The sequence below is a fragment of the Euleptes europaea genome, chromosome 6, assembly GCF_029931775.1.
Source record: "Euleptes europaea isolate rEulEur1 chromosome 6, rEulEur1.hap1, whole genome shotgun sequence".
Classification (NCBI taxonomy): domain Eukaryota; kingdom Metazoa; phylum Chordata; class Lepidosauria; order Squamata; family Sphaerodactylidae; genus Euleptes; species Euleptes europaea.
This window is the reverse complement of record NC_079317.1, coordinates 53,855,643-53,872,690: the sequence shown is the minus strand read 5'-3', so window position 1 is coordinate 53,872,690 and position 17,048 is coordinate 53,855,643. Positions and strand designations below refer to the sequence as shown.

General features: G+C 42.1%; 1 protein-coding gene across 1 annotated transcript in view; it reads right to left on the bottom strand.

Moving 5' to 3' along the window:
• Positions 1-4,476: 4,476 nt before the first annotated feature.
• Positions 4,477-17,048, bottom strand: part of MIDEAS (mitotic deacetylase associated SANT domain protein) — a 35,277-nt gene continuing 22,705 nt past the window's right edge. The window contains exons 8-12 of the mRNA XM_056851120.1: positions 11,928-12,016; positions 10,458-10,607; positions 9,998-10,198; positions 8,406-8,623; positions 4,477-4,675 (exon numbers count right to left, since the gene is read on the bottom strand). Of these exons, the coding sequence (XP_056707098.1) occupies positions 4,477-4,675; positions 8,406-8,623; positions 9,998-10,198; positions 10,458-10,607; positions 11,928-12,016 (857 nt within the window). The remainder of the gene's footprint in view (positions 4,676-8,405; positions 8,624-9,997; positions 10,199-10,457; positions 10,608-11,927; positions 12,017-17,048) is intronic.

Here is a 17,048-nt window from a genome sequence, read left to right as displayed (position 1 = left end):
ATACAGTCATGCCAAATGTGAAATAGCAGCATGCAGCTCGATTACAAATTTTAGGAAAATACAGCAGTATTTGTATCTATTGTCTCTAATATAATGTCTTCGTAATCATCTGCTACAAAATGAAATGTTTTGTGTACCAAAGGTTCTCAGGCTGCTGAATACTACTGAATGCAACAGAAAGGCAGAGGAGGGATCTTGTTAGATTCTCAAAACTACTCTTGAGTTGACAGAGGAGCGTGGAGTGCCTCTAGGCGCCAAGTGCTATGCTTTTCAAAGAGCACAAAGTGCTTGAAAGACTCCGTTAAAAAAGGAGAGTTTGACTGGTCTTATGCTGCCATTGAACAAATTCAAAGATTGGTTCCAAGATGTTTCTCTACTGTGAAAGTGAACAATGAAGCTGCCTTACATCAAGTCAGAAGACTGGTCCATTGAACTCAGCTCTGTCCTGTGACTGGCAGCAGCTTTCTCTACTATCTGAGACTCCTGAAACGGAAAAGGCCAGGGCCATGAGGCATGCCAACCGAGTGCTCTGGCAACTGAGCCCTGGGCCATCCCTTTCAGAACACAACTGCAGTCGATCAGATGACACGGTCAGCTGTTGACCATGTGCCGCATAAAAATCTTCCTAGCTCATAAATTAGCATGTTGTCAAAAACAACCTATCTCCATGACAGCTCATTCTCATTTGGGAAGGATTTAAATTCAAAGGTAATCCTAGTATGACTATTTTTCCTCCAGCCATCTACATATATCTATACCTATAGCTCCAGAATCTTGCAATTTAATCGCTCAATAAAACTTCTAATGTAGCGTGTAATGCATTCTACAGAAGTCTCAAAAGCTCAAAGCGTTCACATTCAAGAGAAAAGTCCCTGCCTTTCACTGTTGTAAAGAAGAGTTTGTTTTTATATGCCGACTTTCTCTACCACTTAAGTAAGAAACAAACGGGTTTACAATCACCTTTCTTTCCCTTCTCCACAACCAACACCTTGTGAGGTAGGAGTGGGGAAACCAACCCGGTTCACCAGATTAGTTCCAACCGCTCGTGTGGAGGAGTGGAGAATCAATCCTGGTTCTCCAGATTCAAGTCCACCGCTCTTAACCACTACACCATGCTGGCTCTGATATATTTAGAAAAATCTAAATCACTGCAGTTCATATCCCCTGGCTGGATGAATGTATTGTTATGGTATTTAGACTGAAGTGTTTTAACTTGATGGCTGAGTTTTGGTCAGTTGTTGTTTGTGAATCCTTGCGGGTGCCTGTATTTATGCTCCCTTGTTGCTATTTTACTACGCCAATAAAGGTGTCTGAATCTGAAAAATCTAAATGTATGCCTGCTGTACCTCCATTTAGGAATCTTCTGTGATGAAATTCCTCCCTTTGCAAAAAACTTTTTGGGGCAGAATACATAAAGAAGTCTCTCTACCACTTTTCCCTTTTAGGACATTGCTACACGCACATTAGTAAACAACCAGGTGGATCCAGCACAGCATGTCCACGTGTGTGAGGACTTCTGGGGCTCCCCCCTCCAGTGGCAACCTGAAATGTCTCCCTCAGTCTTGCGCCTGGGGATCCCCTCCTCCCAGGAATAGCATTTCAGGCTGCATTTGGGGATGCCACGGGAGGGGACCCATGAAAGCTACTGTGAGGGCAGAAGTCCTTGCATGTGAAGAAATGGCTGCGCTGGATCCATTCTGATGTCCCCTAACTACAGCCACTCACACTTAACAGAGGAATAGTCATGTTAGTCTGCTGCAGCAAAAGAAAGACAGCAATTTACAAGATTAATATAATTTTTTATTCCAGCATAAACTCTCTTGAATTAAAGCCCCCTTCTTCAGGTGATAATGCAAGAATCCTCAACTATGCAGTCATTTTATGGATATGGTTTGAAAAATAAACTGGAGGATCAAGGAGCTATGAAATGTAGGAAGTACAGGGTGAAATGTAATTGTGTAAAATTCTGCTCAGGAATAATACAGAGACCGTTCAGTAGTTATGCCAAAACAGTTAACGTCTTTTATGGCTGTGGAGTCACAGGTCTTGTTAACAAAAAGGGTCCACTGATAAGTATTTGAAGAAGCGGGCGCTAGTTTACGAAAGCTTGTGCTGGAATAAAAAAAGACACCTGTTTACTTTTTACCACTTAGTTTTCCTTCTGTAAACAAAAAACAATCCTGAAACTGATTAGGATAATTCTTTGTCTCAAACAATGGAATTTAGATGGATGGGGTAGTGGTGGTATTAGGGCAAAAAATCTCCCATGGGTTTTTATCATAAAGTGCTTTTGAGAGCCCTTCCTTCTTTTCACAGGAAGATGACCGGGTAACATTCCACATTATTAATAATTATTATTAAATATGTAAAGTGTGTGGGGTTGGGAAGAATCTACTCAATAGAAACCTTCCACCTCACATGAAAGTGTGGCTCTAGGCTTTGGGTGTTTGAAACAGGTTCTGGGCTTCTGCACCACATGCAGTTTTCTTTTATGAGGGGGAGGGGACATTTTACTATCCCAAGATACAGAGCAATTTGGCTTTTAGTAGTGAATACATTGCAGATATGTCCCCCACACATAGAATTGTCAAAAGGGTAGTAAGAACTAAAGGTTGTATACCTCCTTTCCATGCCTCCTTTCCCTCCATTGACACAGTTTTTGATTTTTATAAGTGTTAACATTCTTTTGTGAAAGTAAAAGCACTGTTTGGCTACAGAAATATGCAAGTGAAGTTACTGAAATCTGCATAATACACACTAAATGAATATTTAGGATTTCTCCAATATTTTTTGGGCAGAATCCCCATACGTTCCTGGATATAAGTTTACAGACCTGTTTGTGAGCATCACATACAGCTGCCCACTTAGCTGCACAGTCTTAACTGACCACCAGACATTTTCAAATGCTCACGAACAACAAAACATTATCATTGACCGTTATTTAACAGTAGGTATTTTATCAATAATCTGCTGAGCATTCTCTGTGTGTCAATTACTGAGATGCCTTCTGCCCCACCCACCCCTCCTGGCCCACAACAATCCCTGTATTGTGCCACAAATACACAAGCTTAGAATACTAAAGTATTCCTTACAGCAAAATTGTGATCAAGTTCAACATTAATCGCAGCAAATCTCAATTTGTTTGTTCTTTACCTACTGGAAGGCTTTGATTTTTTCCATTTCTCTAATGTATGCAGTGCATTCCGAACACAGCCCAGCTTTCCCAACGTACTAAGAATGAATGAAAACATTCTTATTTCAATCATGTTCTTCTGACACTTCTCAGATAGTCTTTCAGAATAAATAAATAAAAGTAGTACAACTTTTCAACTGTCATCTTTTAAGATGGGCTATTCCTTTGTGGTATATTTATAAAGGACTGGGCAAGATGAGAAAGGTAAGTAAGCCATAACATATCCAACTTCTCAAAGATACAAAGCAAGGCAGTTTCACAATGGGTTCCAAAGGGATTCTCAGTACTGTGTCTTGGCAAAAAGACCACAGCAGCCAGACTATAATGAACATATAAAACTGCCTTACATGAAGTCAGACCACTGGTCTATCAAGCTCATTCATGTTTACTTGGACTGGCAGTAGCTCTCCAGTATCCCAGGGCAGAAGTCTATCCTAGCCTTGCTATCTGAGATACTCCTAATCTGAAAATGCCACAGATTGAACCTGGGCCAAGGTGCAAACACCACATGTACTCTAGCACTGACCTATGACCCCTCCAGTTGTTGAGGTCTGTTTCCATTTCCAACAAGAGTGCAAAAATAGTCAGTTCTCTGTAGCATTTTCCCTCAATAGTGAAGGGCCAGCTTCTTTGAGGAAGAATACGAACTATGATGCTTCTTGTATCTTTCAAAGGTTTGTTCTCTCAAGTCTCGGGAGGGGGGGTTTGCTCTGTTCATGAAAAAGTTTGTTTTGGCACCTACCTGCTGTAGAAAATACATGAAAGAGGAGGGGAAATATATATTGCTTATATCCCTAATCATATTGGGTTGAGACCAGTAGCAAGTGCTGAATTGGACAGAAAACTAGGAGACAGGAAAACACAGCAGTTGGAGGAAAAGTTATCGATTCCTTGAATTATTTGGGAAAGTTCTTGAAGTCACTTGTGTCAACATCTAGACATGTTTAGCCTCTAAGCATTCATCTTCTCCTCAGGTGCGGATGTCATGCCTAAGACTTACTACAGTGATTCCTGATAAGTTCAAGGAAGGTTGGTTTGTATGGAAGGAAAACGGAGTCCTACCCCACGGTAATTTGTTCAATTTATAAATAAAACGATTCATAAAATGTTGGCTCTTTTTTAAAAATAAAAATTTCAAGGTCGCACATTGTTCTTTTAATCCACCAGTTCAACTCCAGCTGTATTCAGCAAGGCAAGTGGAAGGAAGGAGTCTGGAATCTGCCTAGATGAAGAAAGGTACAGACACAAGTGTATAAGTGCTCTCAGCTTCCTCCGGCCCTTTGCTAAACCTCTCCGTCCTCATCAGAACTGGAGCTGCTGCTGCCACTGTCACTGCTCTGTTCACGTTGTGCCCGGCTGCGAGCTGCTGCCGCCGCCGCCTCAGCTTCCTCCTTCTCTCGCTGCTTCAGAGCAGCCGCCTTTTTCTCCTGCTCAGCGTGGCTCTTCATGTGAGCACTACGACTTTTCACCTTGTAGAAGACTCTGTGGAGGGGGAAAAAGACACACCATGTGGTTGCTTCTTGTCTATCACGCCTGCTCTCCCTGCCCTTTCATTTGCAAGGTTTACCAGCCTTTAACTTAGAAAGAACTTCATTCAACAGCAAGGCTGCTATGAGAAAAACAGCACTGCAGTAACTACAACTGCTCTCATGTCAAACTTTGTGTCTCTTCAGGACAGGGAACTGGGAAACCGAGATTCAGTCTGGATCTTTGACAATGGCCTCTGCATCATCTGTAATTAGTCATCTTAAGCCTGTAGTACACACTTACGTCTCGTAACTTTTCTATAACGATGTAACATCTAGACCTTTTTGAGTCATGGAGCACTTTTCACCTAGCACCTATATACTAAACCGAATGACAGTAGTATCTTTCTTTCCCATCTCTTCACGGAGCACTAGGAGATGTTTCGTGGAGCTCCAATTGCTCCATGGAGCACAGTTTGGGAACCGCTGATCTAGACCAAGGCCTGACTTCTTCTTGCGACATACCCTTGGCATAAGCTAGATGTTAATTTAATTTGTGGCACTAAAAAGCAGCACTATGAAACTATGGCCCTGGATCCACTGCCTTGATGGATCAGGCTCATGGTCCATCTAAGTCCAGCATTCTGCTTCCAGCAGAGGCCAGCTAGAGGCTCCCCAAAAGCTCTTCAAACACTGGGCATGATTGGGAGTAGTTTTCCTTTGCTTGTTCCTGGCATATGTCAATTTGATCACACGGACTTTGATTGTGGAAGTGTTTGTGGAAGTGTTTGTTGTTAGCTATTACGGTTAATAACCATTTACTGACTTATCTTCTACGGAGTTGCCTTTAAAGAGGAGACAATACAAATCAAGACCTAATACATACACGTACAGAAGTCACAGGTCCTGAATTATGTCTAAAAGGTCCCCAAAGATTCATTTTTAAAAATATTTCTGAAAATGTCAATGCTCATCCTTTTTCATTCTTATATAATGGTTCAGTGTTACTGGCTCCATGGTATCTAATTTCCTATGCTGCATTTAGGTGTCCGTTTGACTGCACTTAAATAAAAATGTGCATGAATGCAGCATGCCTTCTCCCTATCCCCCAGCTTCTCACTTGGAAAGCGATGGAGGGAGTTATAAACTAACTTCAGTTATATTCAATATGCAAATATAGGCATATGGGTTAACTAGAGTTTGGATTCCCGTTAGCAAAATGAAAAGTAACCTAGTTTTAGATACAAGGGTGGGGGGAACTGACTGGTTAAATCTGCATTTGGATGCCACAAGTAACTGGAGTTAACCTTAAGCACCATTCCTACATCACTTTTCACATATGGGTGGCGGAGGCAGAGAGATAGGAGCCAGATGCACACATTACTCTGCAGAAGTTAGGTGCACTCTAAGTAACGCAGCTCAAAATCTTCAGATTTTCCAGCTTCCTTCCTCTCAATTCCTGCTGAAATTAACAGCTCTGTAACCAGCTGAACCCTCATATACTGAACTTTGCTCCTGAAACACAACAGCAACACAGCAAGCTGCTAACACGTTATATTACATCCAATAACAATGCATCCAATTGTTCAGTCCAGCGAAACAGTCTTGCTGGATAAGGGTGTATGTTAAACTCCCTATGTTTAATTTCGCCAGCCACACACAATAAGTTGCCTGTCGTGCCTTTTCCTTGAACTGGGCCTCCAAGGGAGACAGCAACTGCCCAGGCCTGAATACAAAGTACCACACAACTACTTCAGTGCTTTAAAAGCAGCTTTGGATTTGTGTTTCTTGAACAGCAACCACATGTACACTCACTTTCTCTCTCTCTCTCTCTCTCTCTCTCTCCATGCTGCAGATAAAATCTGTTTTGAAAGTCTGAAAAGACAGGAATTTTATGCAATGGCATGTGGGTCTGCCACTGAAAGGGGGGGGGGGGAAAGCTAAAATTCCTTTTGGGCATGCCCAAACCACTGAGTATGCTTAAAGTAGTTCCTGGATCCCAGCTACTTAGTCAAGTCTGCCAGAACGTCCTGGAATTCTCAGTTAATAAATGTCGGTACCTGGCAGAGTTGTGGTTACTCAGCTCTGGTACACGCTGTTATGCTTGGCCCTGCTCCAATCAGCTCACGGCCCCAGAGGCATGGAGGGTGGAGCTTGACAGCAAGGTGGGACATTTGCGATATTGAAAGAAGCAGGATCAGGGGCTTCCTTCTCTGCTGGTTTTTATATGATGGCTCCACAGAAGATAGGTGGGTTCCTCCAAAACATGGGAAGTGCCTACATTCAAGAACAGACTCAACTTCCTCAGCAAAGGTCTTTGGAGCCCGCGTGATTGAGTCCTGGCTTGGTAAACTGCATCTTGCCTAAGTATTGCAAAATGGCACACACCTAAGCAAGCCTTTATTTAGCTTTTGGGGGCATTCTCTCTGCTTCTGTATCATAAAATACTTTAATAAGAATTATATTTAATACTCCTCTTCCCCCCCCCAGTGGGGGTGATATGAGAAAAGCACTGGAGAGTCTACAGAGAGCCCCCATCTCTGTTCGCCAAATGCCGTTGCCCCAGATTATAACCACACTGAGCAGAGATTCCATTCTCTTCAGTTTATCAGGCTTCTTGTTCACGAAGTTTATGAAATCCTGGTAGAGAACCCAACTTTCCTACATAACCATCCCTGCAGGCAACAGACACTCTTTTTCCTAATCTACCTCTGGTAGACTGAGAGAGACATACATGTACAAACGGAACCAAAGCTGCTTCACACTTAATAAGCCTTCTTTTTCTGTTCTTAACTAGTGTCTGCTGTTACAATAACAGCTATGTCCTGAGTTTCTGCTGAAACGCCTCCTCTGAGAAGTCCCTGGAGCATTTTCCCATCTCTATGTAATCCAGGCGAGTCAAACTCAATTATTACGAGGGCCAGATATGAAATGAATGCCACTTGGTCGGGTTGGGCCATGCCTCACCAGCCCAGATCAGGATGGGTGTGTGTGTGACTGCCTCAGCTGACTCGCGGGCCAAATAAGAGCTCTCAAGGAGCCGGAGCCGGCCCACAGGCCTTGTGTCTGACACCCCTGACGTAATTTCTTTGTCCAGGTCAGTGAAAAAGACATCTGCTGAGGGTTGCCTTGGCATCTTTGCAGCATCAGAGTGCACGGGACACCCACGTCCTGAGCTGGGGACTCCCCCTGCATACACACACACACACTGGTGGCTACTCATGATGGCTAAGACGGTTGGGTCTCCAGCACACCAGCTGAACAGCAGCATTGGCAGAAAGTTGCGGGGCACGCGAGTGCCCAATGATGCCACAACAATGAAGAAAAGGGCTCCTGGCCTCTTGTGAGCAGCCAGGTTCTCTGAGAGGGCATGTTCACATTGTCCTGCCTTTATTAAAAGGCTCAGGACACTGGTTGATGAGGAGACTCAACTGCCTGCTTCAGACAAGAGCCTCAGCTCGGATGGGTAGAGGGATAACAAGCACTCCTTAACAGGACAGGGGTCAACATAAGGAGAAGTAAAGGAGTGCAGGTAAGCCCTCTACCCATCTGAGCTGAGGCTATCGGGTGGAAGCTAAGCACAGCTGTAAAGTGGGGCCACCTCTGCAATCTACAACTATTGGAAGGAAGTAGCAGTTGGATACCCACAGCCATCTAAGTTGTTACTTCCGCATTCATGACTCCTTGTGGTAGAGATGGAAAGCCAGAATCTTTCTTTTCAGCCTCTGAGGATTTTTCCACCTTACCTGCCACATTTTTTACATGGAAATTCTTCCTCTTGATTCTGGGTTTTGTTGGCAGTGTCTTGTTTAGGCTTAGGCTTTCGTTTTCTCTTCTGCGCAGGTGGAGAAGTCCTTCGATATTTAATGGGAGTCTCCTTGGTCCTCCTTGAAGCTCTCCCTTTAGCTTCTGTCCCTCGAGGTGCACCAGGCTCCTGGCATCTTTCCGTAAGGATGCTGCCAGCCTTCACAGAAAAGCAATAATTATTACCAACAAGATAAACCAAGAATTCCTAAAAGGTGAACATATATGAAATTGTTTTATAGTGAATCAGACCACTGGGCCATTTAGGTCAATACTGGCTCTTCTAACTGAGAGCTGCTCTCTGGGATCTTGAGTAGAGAAAGGTTTCCCCCAGGCCCTGCTACCTGACATCCCTATTCCACTAGAGATGCTGAGATTGAACCCGGGACCTTCTGCATACAAAGCACAGGCTCTGCCAGAGCCACAGACACTCCCCACGAAAAAGTACAATAAATGCTGTGTTCATCAACATGGTTGAGGAACTGGGGTCAGTTAACCAAAGATGCTAGTTAACCAAACAGGCACCAACTTCCTGTTCCTCCACAGCCTAAGAACAGGTAGAGGAGGAACAGGCAGCTGTCATGGTAGGCTCCTGGTTATGGGCACCACCCTAGACAGCAGTGGGTGAGGCGCCCGTGACCAGATCACACCCCCATACCACTGCACAATTTAAAGGGCTGGGGTGTATAGCATTGTAGCCTGTTAAATCCCCTCCCACCACATAGCTGATCAGTGATATAAGGGATACACAGCTTTCTTGCCCTTTAAATTCTTGTCTACCACAAGATGGTAGCATGGGGGTCAGGAGCAAGAGATCCTGGCAGCTGTATCCTGACTGCAAGCAGGCGGCATCAGTAGGCAGAATCCACGGTTGGGATTGCGAGGCCACTCTAACGTTGTCTGCAAGCAGCAGCAGCTGGCATGCCAGTCAGTCCAGTGTCAGATAAAAACATAGTTGCACTGACCTGTGACTGTTGTTCGTCGAGTGGTCTTCTGTGCTGGCACAAATGGGAACTGCACATGTTCAGGCCAGCCAGCATGTGCATGCGCAGTTCCCATGTGGGACTGCACAGAGACCATGACGATGAAAAACAGAGTTGCATTTGCCTGTGACTGTTGTTCATCGAGTGGTCTTCTGTGCAGGGACACATGGGAACTGCACAGAGACCACGATGATGAACAAGACTTTTACAGTATGAAGAACAAGGCACCTTGAAAATCCACATTACAGAGTGAGCAGGAAGGTGCTTGCTCTGCCTCTAGTGGCCTGCAGACATGCTAAGAACCACCCCTTGGAAGGGTGAACACCACTTGTCTGGCTAAAGCTGTAGAATCATTTGGAACTTACATGTGTTGGATTACACAGAAGAACAGAGAATACCAGGCCTCACAGCTTATCATAAAAAAAAAATCTCAACCAAAGTCACCGGCAACATTGAGGGGAAAAAACACACCACTCTGATTCAAGCTGGTCAGTCATTTAGCAAATGTGAAGTATAACTGCAGACCACAAGTCTTTCAACACAACACTTACCTGGTCTTCAGTGTGCAGAACCTGTGTGGGCTTGGAAGGTGTTGTGCTGCTGTTCTTGTCTTGCAGTTCTGCCTCTTCTATTATTTCTTCTTTTATGACCAATTCTTCCTCTCTCTCCTCTTCATCCTCCTCATCGTCCGTGTTTTCATAATCTTCATTGTATGTTCTGGGAGGAAGAGTACGTGTAAGCCTATGGGAACTCTTCACAAGGAAAAAGAAAGTCAGAATACTCTTCCAAATTCACTTCTGTACAAAGATACGTAATTGCAGCAAAAATCTCTATGAAACCAATGAAACCCAGTGACACCATTCCAAAGGGCTTCTGCTTAGTGACATTTAAGAAGAAACTGTGTTTTCAGGCTTCACTGCCTTCTTATAAAGTTGACAGACAAACAATATAGATTTATTTATCCAGTGCCAAAGTAAGCATTCAGAATCACAAAGGGATCTTGCAAGCTACCTTGATATCAACTTCAGCTTCATCTTTGACAGCTCTTTCAGCAGTAGCATCAACGTCCCCAAAGATTAGGGTTCCATTGCGGCCTATTTTCACTTGCTTTTTATACGTATAGTAGAACTCCACACACTGGGCTACGGTCTTGGTTTTTATCTGCAATATTGAGAGGGGAGCGGTAAAGAAAAGGCAAGCCATTTACATTTTTAAAAAAAACATTTTGTTGGGCCTACCCATGGTCACACTGAGATGCCCATCAGCTTCTCCTGCCAAAGGCTGGCTTAATTCCAACACAACTTCTGATTTCTTGTCTTTTCAACTGCAGCTTCTTCATTCCTGCATGCCACATTGCAAAACTGCTCATGAAACTTCCTGAGTTTTGAAACTTGTCTGCCATATAGAAGCCACGGTGCAGAAGGGGTATTTGCTTTTCTTAAAAAAGGAGATCTGCAGGCTACACCGAGCACACACAGTCATGCAGTTTTCTGGATTACTGTCACAGCCTAGAGTTTCACTTATAAGAGTGCAATCCTATGCAGAGTTACTTCAGTCTAAACCCATTGATTTCAGTGGGCTCAGGTTGAAGTAGCATCGCAAAGGACTGCACTGTAAAAAAAAATTTTTTTAAGCGAAATATGATTTATATTTAGATTTTTATTTCATTCTACCCAAAGATTCAGGAAGTTTATAATATGGAAACAAACATTTAAATATACAAAAAATAGTGTTTCCAGAGTTAGCCCATCAAGGCAAAAATTCCTAGCAAAAACATCCAATGCTCAGATGGATCCAGCCACTACTGTTGGAGCCACGAGTTGTGGGAAGGCTTCAACTTTGCTGAGCAGAGTGGATGAATTCAACCCACTGTCCTTTCCTTCCAGTATTTCCATTTTTCCCCAACTGGGCCCTCTCAAGCTTCTCCTTATAGCCAGCCCCCTTTCCATCCATCACATAATGACCTAGAGAACTTGATGGCAGGTAGCACACTAAAGTATGAGACACTAAACATGGCCTTCCTCCCAAATGTCCACCTCCAATATTTTAAAGCATACATTCCAACCTCAAGACACCAGAATCATCTATTTAAAGTTCGTGATTGCTACAGTACTGAATACTGCTTTACATGGGTTATTTTTCTTTCACAAACATCAATCTCAAAGTACAAAATAATGCGTAAGCACATATGAAGTGTGGTACAAGAAATGCCATGACACAAACAAGGACAAAATAAAATTCTCACACCAGCCTTCATACATGATAGCATACAGGCCTCTTCAGCGGGAAGATTATCTGTACGTAAGGTAAAGCGTCGCCTATGAAATGGTATTGTGATGACTGGCATTTCCAATTCATTACATAACACAATAGTAGAGCATTCAGGCTGGAAAACATTATGGTAAACAAGCCAGTGACTCCTACATGTTTTCCACAAATCAATTCTTTTGCAATGTGCTAGGTAAATGACAATCAACTCACAAGTTTCTGGACCAGGAAGAAGTCTTTCTTGTAGATAGCAATGCCTTTATTGAAGAGCTTCTTCTCCTGTATACTCCACTTATCTGATCCTGCAAAAAAAAAAAAAGGCAGTAGAACATATCACCATGACCTCTTTTAGTCTTCCCTGACATTTCAAGGTTTCACTGTTAAATTAACATCCTCTACTACCCTGTCTGAGGTGTATTTGAGATTCGTAATATCTGATTTTCTCATTTGTTTTACTGTTTTTGTACACTTCTTTAAGGTAAATGTCAGTTAAAGTGCCTTGTCAGGTAGACAAACTATACTTTGTTAGAAATGTTCTAAAATGTACTTTTTGTTTTATTTATTGTTCTCTTAAATGGCCTACCCAATATTTTGTTTTATTAATTGAGACACACACTTTTAGATAATGAGCTTATAAAACATGTCACTTACTGATTCACTCACACATCTGTATCAAAGTTATAGCTAAACTTGTATACACACAATCCAAGACACTGTTTACCAGAGAGGTCTGAAAATAGAACATTACAGTGTATAATATTTGAAACATGCAGCAAATATCTCTCGCATACTTTTTTTTTTTTTTTGGTGCTGTCAAGGCACAGCTGAATTATGGTGATCCCGCAGGGTTTTTAAGGCAAGAGATGTTCGGAGGTGGTTTGACATTGCCTGCCTCCTCGCCTGTGTCATGACCCTGGTATTTCTTGGGACGTTGCCCATCCAAATACTAAGCACGGCAGACACTGCTTAGCTTCTGAAGTCTGACAAGATCAGGCTACTCGGAGCTATCCAGATCATGGCCTCATACTACTGACCAGCAATAAGCAAGCCAAACTACTTATGGAACTGAATGGAGACTTATAGTCATTTCCTTTTATATTCAAAACTAGCATAGAGCTGCTTCCACATTGAGGTTTTTCTCCACCTTGGTTTCCAAAATTAGTGTGGGGTATTTTTGTGTTTTGTTTTGAGCTCCCACATGATGAGCTGTAGCTGTCCTCCTTCCTGGTTTCCTCCATTCTCAACATGCTCTTTCCCACACCTGCTTTACTCCAATTGCATTGGAAATAAACAAGTGGGATAGTCAGAAAACAAATGAAAAAAAGTGCCCAGAAAATTTCCATGTGCATAACCTATGCGTTTGCACCGGCAATGAGAGCAATGGAGAGAACTCTTGCAGTGTGGAAACAGCTTAGAGTGCCTAAGATTAGGAGAGAGGTTACTGGCAGTGACAAACCAGGATTGTACACATGCTTCCAGAATACAAATGGGGGTGGGGGAGGTGATGGAGTGGCTTGGTGTAGGAAGCACATCATGTGCACTTTTCCATTCTAAGACCCTCTCCCCAGTCATCAGCTGACCAGGGAGCCTTGGCGTAGCAACCACATCAGATGTGCTTTCTGCCCCAAGCCAACTTCAGCCAGGTGGCCATAAGGATTTTGCAACGTGTTGCAAAATCAGATTTGTTTGTCTGAGATGTGGTGTCTACACAAGAATAGACAGAGATTACTTCTTCCTTTTGCATGATTTTTAAGACTCACTGCTTATTCCCTGTTTTCAGATTATTCTGCAAACATGGCATTTCCCCAGATTAATGGAAACAGTTCATCTTTCCATATATGGTCCCATTGTGAGCATTTCTGATCCACACTCTGGGGCCAAGTTCAGAAAGAGATACATGTTTGTATGCACTGTTTTGTAACAGTGTTTTGTAACAAGGCTCTATAATTACTCAACCAATCTGCATTCTGTATCCAGACTTGAAAATTTAAAATTCTAAAAGTTCTGCCCAGCCACACTTAACATTCAGCTTCCTGGCCCTAGACTGCCTTGCTATTTTTTGTGAGATTAGAACAGTTAAGCAAACAGTAACCACAGATTGTACACCTCTGCTAACCAAGTTCCACTGCAACATTAGAGCAGATCAACCAACAGGATCAAAAATGGTTAGACAGAAGGGTCAGTGTTTGAAAACAAATGCAAGACTGAAGAGATCACAGGATGAAAAAGGGCACCAGTCTTTGGGGAATGTTTCAAAAGTTCTCAATGCTGGGCTTTCAGCAACCTATCTCACTGCAACTTGATACACTGTGCTCTAACCAGTTTGTACACTGATATGGATATTTACTTCCCAAATATGCTAATGAGCATGTGTGTGTACACACACAAACACACACACAATTAGCCAAGGCCAGGCTGCAAAGAACTATGTTACAAAGTCCATGACCCCAAGGGGTCTGTGAATTTTGTCAAACAGCCTGTGATTCTGTACAGCAGCTATTTTCAAAGCTGAAGAATGTTCCAAAAACAAGGGTTTTTTATAACACGGAGGAGGGGCAACTGTTCAAAGAAAAAAATGGAATGGAATAGTTGTTTCTTATGGAAGTGATTTAATAGCAGAGTTTGAAATATACAAAGCAGGAAGACAATGAAGAGCTCATTCTCAAAGAGCTTCACAGTCATTTTCAGGCCATAAAACAGTCACAAAAAGTTATTTAACACTTCGTATTCCCTGCATTTGTTAGCTTAGAGTATCTTTTAATCCAGGGACCATACAAATAATCTAAATTAATTATAGATGTTACTTCTGGGGGGGGGCAAGAAGAAGGGCAAGTCTGAAACTGGTTCTCTTGATATAACAGAAATAATAATCTGGAAGGGCCTGAGAAAATTTTCTCTAGGGAGCAATAATAATTGGTGATAGATCACGATCATTACAATATCCTGCTGATACGGTAAGGCAGCAGGAAAAGAGGAAGACCCAACAAGAGATAGATTGACTCTATAAAGGAAGCCACAGCCTTCAATTTGCAAGACCTGAGCAAGGCTGTTAAGGATAGCACGTTTTGGAGGACACTGATTCATAGAGTCGCCATGAATCAAATGCGTCTTGACAGCACTTAACACACAAATGGTAAGAAAGAAGATTGGAAAGGCCAGAATGATACCCAGGCACAGTTTGCTACAAGACAAGCCCAAGGAAAATGACAAAAGAACACCTCTGGTGTTCACATACAGCTCACAACTCACGACAGTCCAATGTATTATTTTTTTTTAATTATTTTTATTATTTTCTACAATTCAACAAAAATAAACATATCTCAACAATATATTCAGTTGTAACTGCTTGTAACAAAAAAAGTTCATTGCTATTACTGAGAATATGTTATCTATAATATTCAATGCTATCTACTATATGTGACTTCCCCGCATCTTCTTCAGTCACTAATTCTACTGGTTAACACTTTTGCATTTCAAATTAATTTCTAATCCTTATTTTCTCTCATACAGACTTGCTTTAAGCCATCTATACTACTTCTATAAGCAATTTCAAGTCCTACCTAGTTATAATATTATCATCATTGTCTCTATATAACATTCTATTATTCTATAATAAAGGGATTAGATCAATACATAAACAAATTTTCCCATTAGAAATTCATCAAAGTGACAGTCCAATGTATTATTAACGGCCTACAACCAGTGCTGGATTGTGACACTTCCCTCGCTAAGGCACTGGGGGGGACGACCATTTCTTCCTTACAGACAGCCTGCTAATCTAAAACAACTTCTCACTCACAATGATAAACTACCTAACTGTAGCATGGACTCTTGTACCAAGGCCTGCAACAAACCAAGGTGCCAACTTTAATCTCATATAGATCCTGGCAACACCATCACTGGGCCCAGCAACATCAGCCACACTATCTCAGGTTCATACTCCTGCTCATCTTCTAATGTGATTCATGCCATCACATGCCAGCCCTTCCACCCTTTACATTGGACAAACAGGCCAGTCCCTGCGACAAGTATTAAATGAACATAAGTCTGACATAAAAAACCACAACATTCGGAAACCAGTGGGGGAACTGGTTAACCTTCCAGGACATTCAGTTACTGATTTAAGAGTAGCAGTTCTCTTACAAAGGGATTTCAAAGGGAGATTAAAAAGAAAGACCGCTGAATTACAACTAATGATGAAGCTCAAGACTATGCATTCTCCTGGACTGAATAGAGATCTGGGATTCCTGTCTCATTACCAATGCTCATTTCTCCACACCTACTGCATATCACACCTAATCCAATCACGCCTACTAATGTCATTTGTCATTTACTTGCTTTTGACATTTACATGCTATAACCATTGAGTGTCTATTCACTCTTCTCAACTTAAGGATAGATGGACTCATTCGAGCTGTATCTGAAGAAGTGAGCTGTCACTCATGAAAGCTCATACCCTGCCAGAAGTTTTGTTAAGTCTTTAAGTTGCTACTGGACTCTTGCTCTTTTTTAATAGTAATTGGTGAACAAGTGGTGATCTTTAAGGCTATAAAAAGCAGACAATGAATAAAACAATTAATTCCAATTACAAATAGCATTTCTAGGAATGCTCATTTTAATTAAAATTGCTATATTCCTTCTCTTTGGGCCAACAAGATATGACAGGCATCCACAGAGATTTACTGACAAATAAATCTAGTCATATGTAAACAGGGAGCTGAGGAGGGGGGTCTATGCTTTTTTTGTATATAAAAAACAAAGTGTACAGGGAGATAAACCCTGCCCCTCCTCCACCTTAATTTGCTGTGCCCCACTTCTTGAAATTATCAAGTCAGTGGGGGCTGGAAGTAAATGCTTCAAATAATGGAACATAGCTAAGACAGACAGGAAAAAGAAGTAAGGTTGAGCTCTCCTCACTAGTGTGCTTTTCTGCAAGAGAACACACACAAACTGTACTTTACATGTGACCGCACATATAAACCCATGAATGCACATACCTCTAGTCTGACCTATATTAGTTTTCACAAGTATTTGTGTTCTCTCTTTCCCCCCTCTCACACACATGCACACGTGATATATTTAATGCCAATTCTAAAAGCAAGCTGTACTGAAGTGAGCTGTGGCTCACGATAGCTCATACCCTGCCAGAAATGTTGTTAGTCTTTGAAGCGAGCTATGAGTTAAGCATAAGTTGTCATAGATACTCCAAAATCAGGATGAAAGCCTTTTGGTTCTGCTGGGAAATGCACCATGTGCAATGAAGCAAGTGTTGACTTGGTATGATCCTTGCTAGTATCTTGGCACTGAATTACACAAGTTACTGGTAGGATCTCT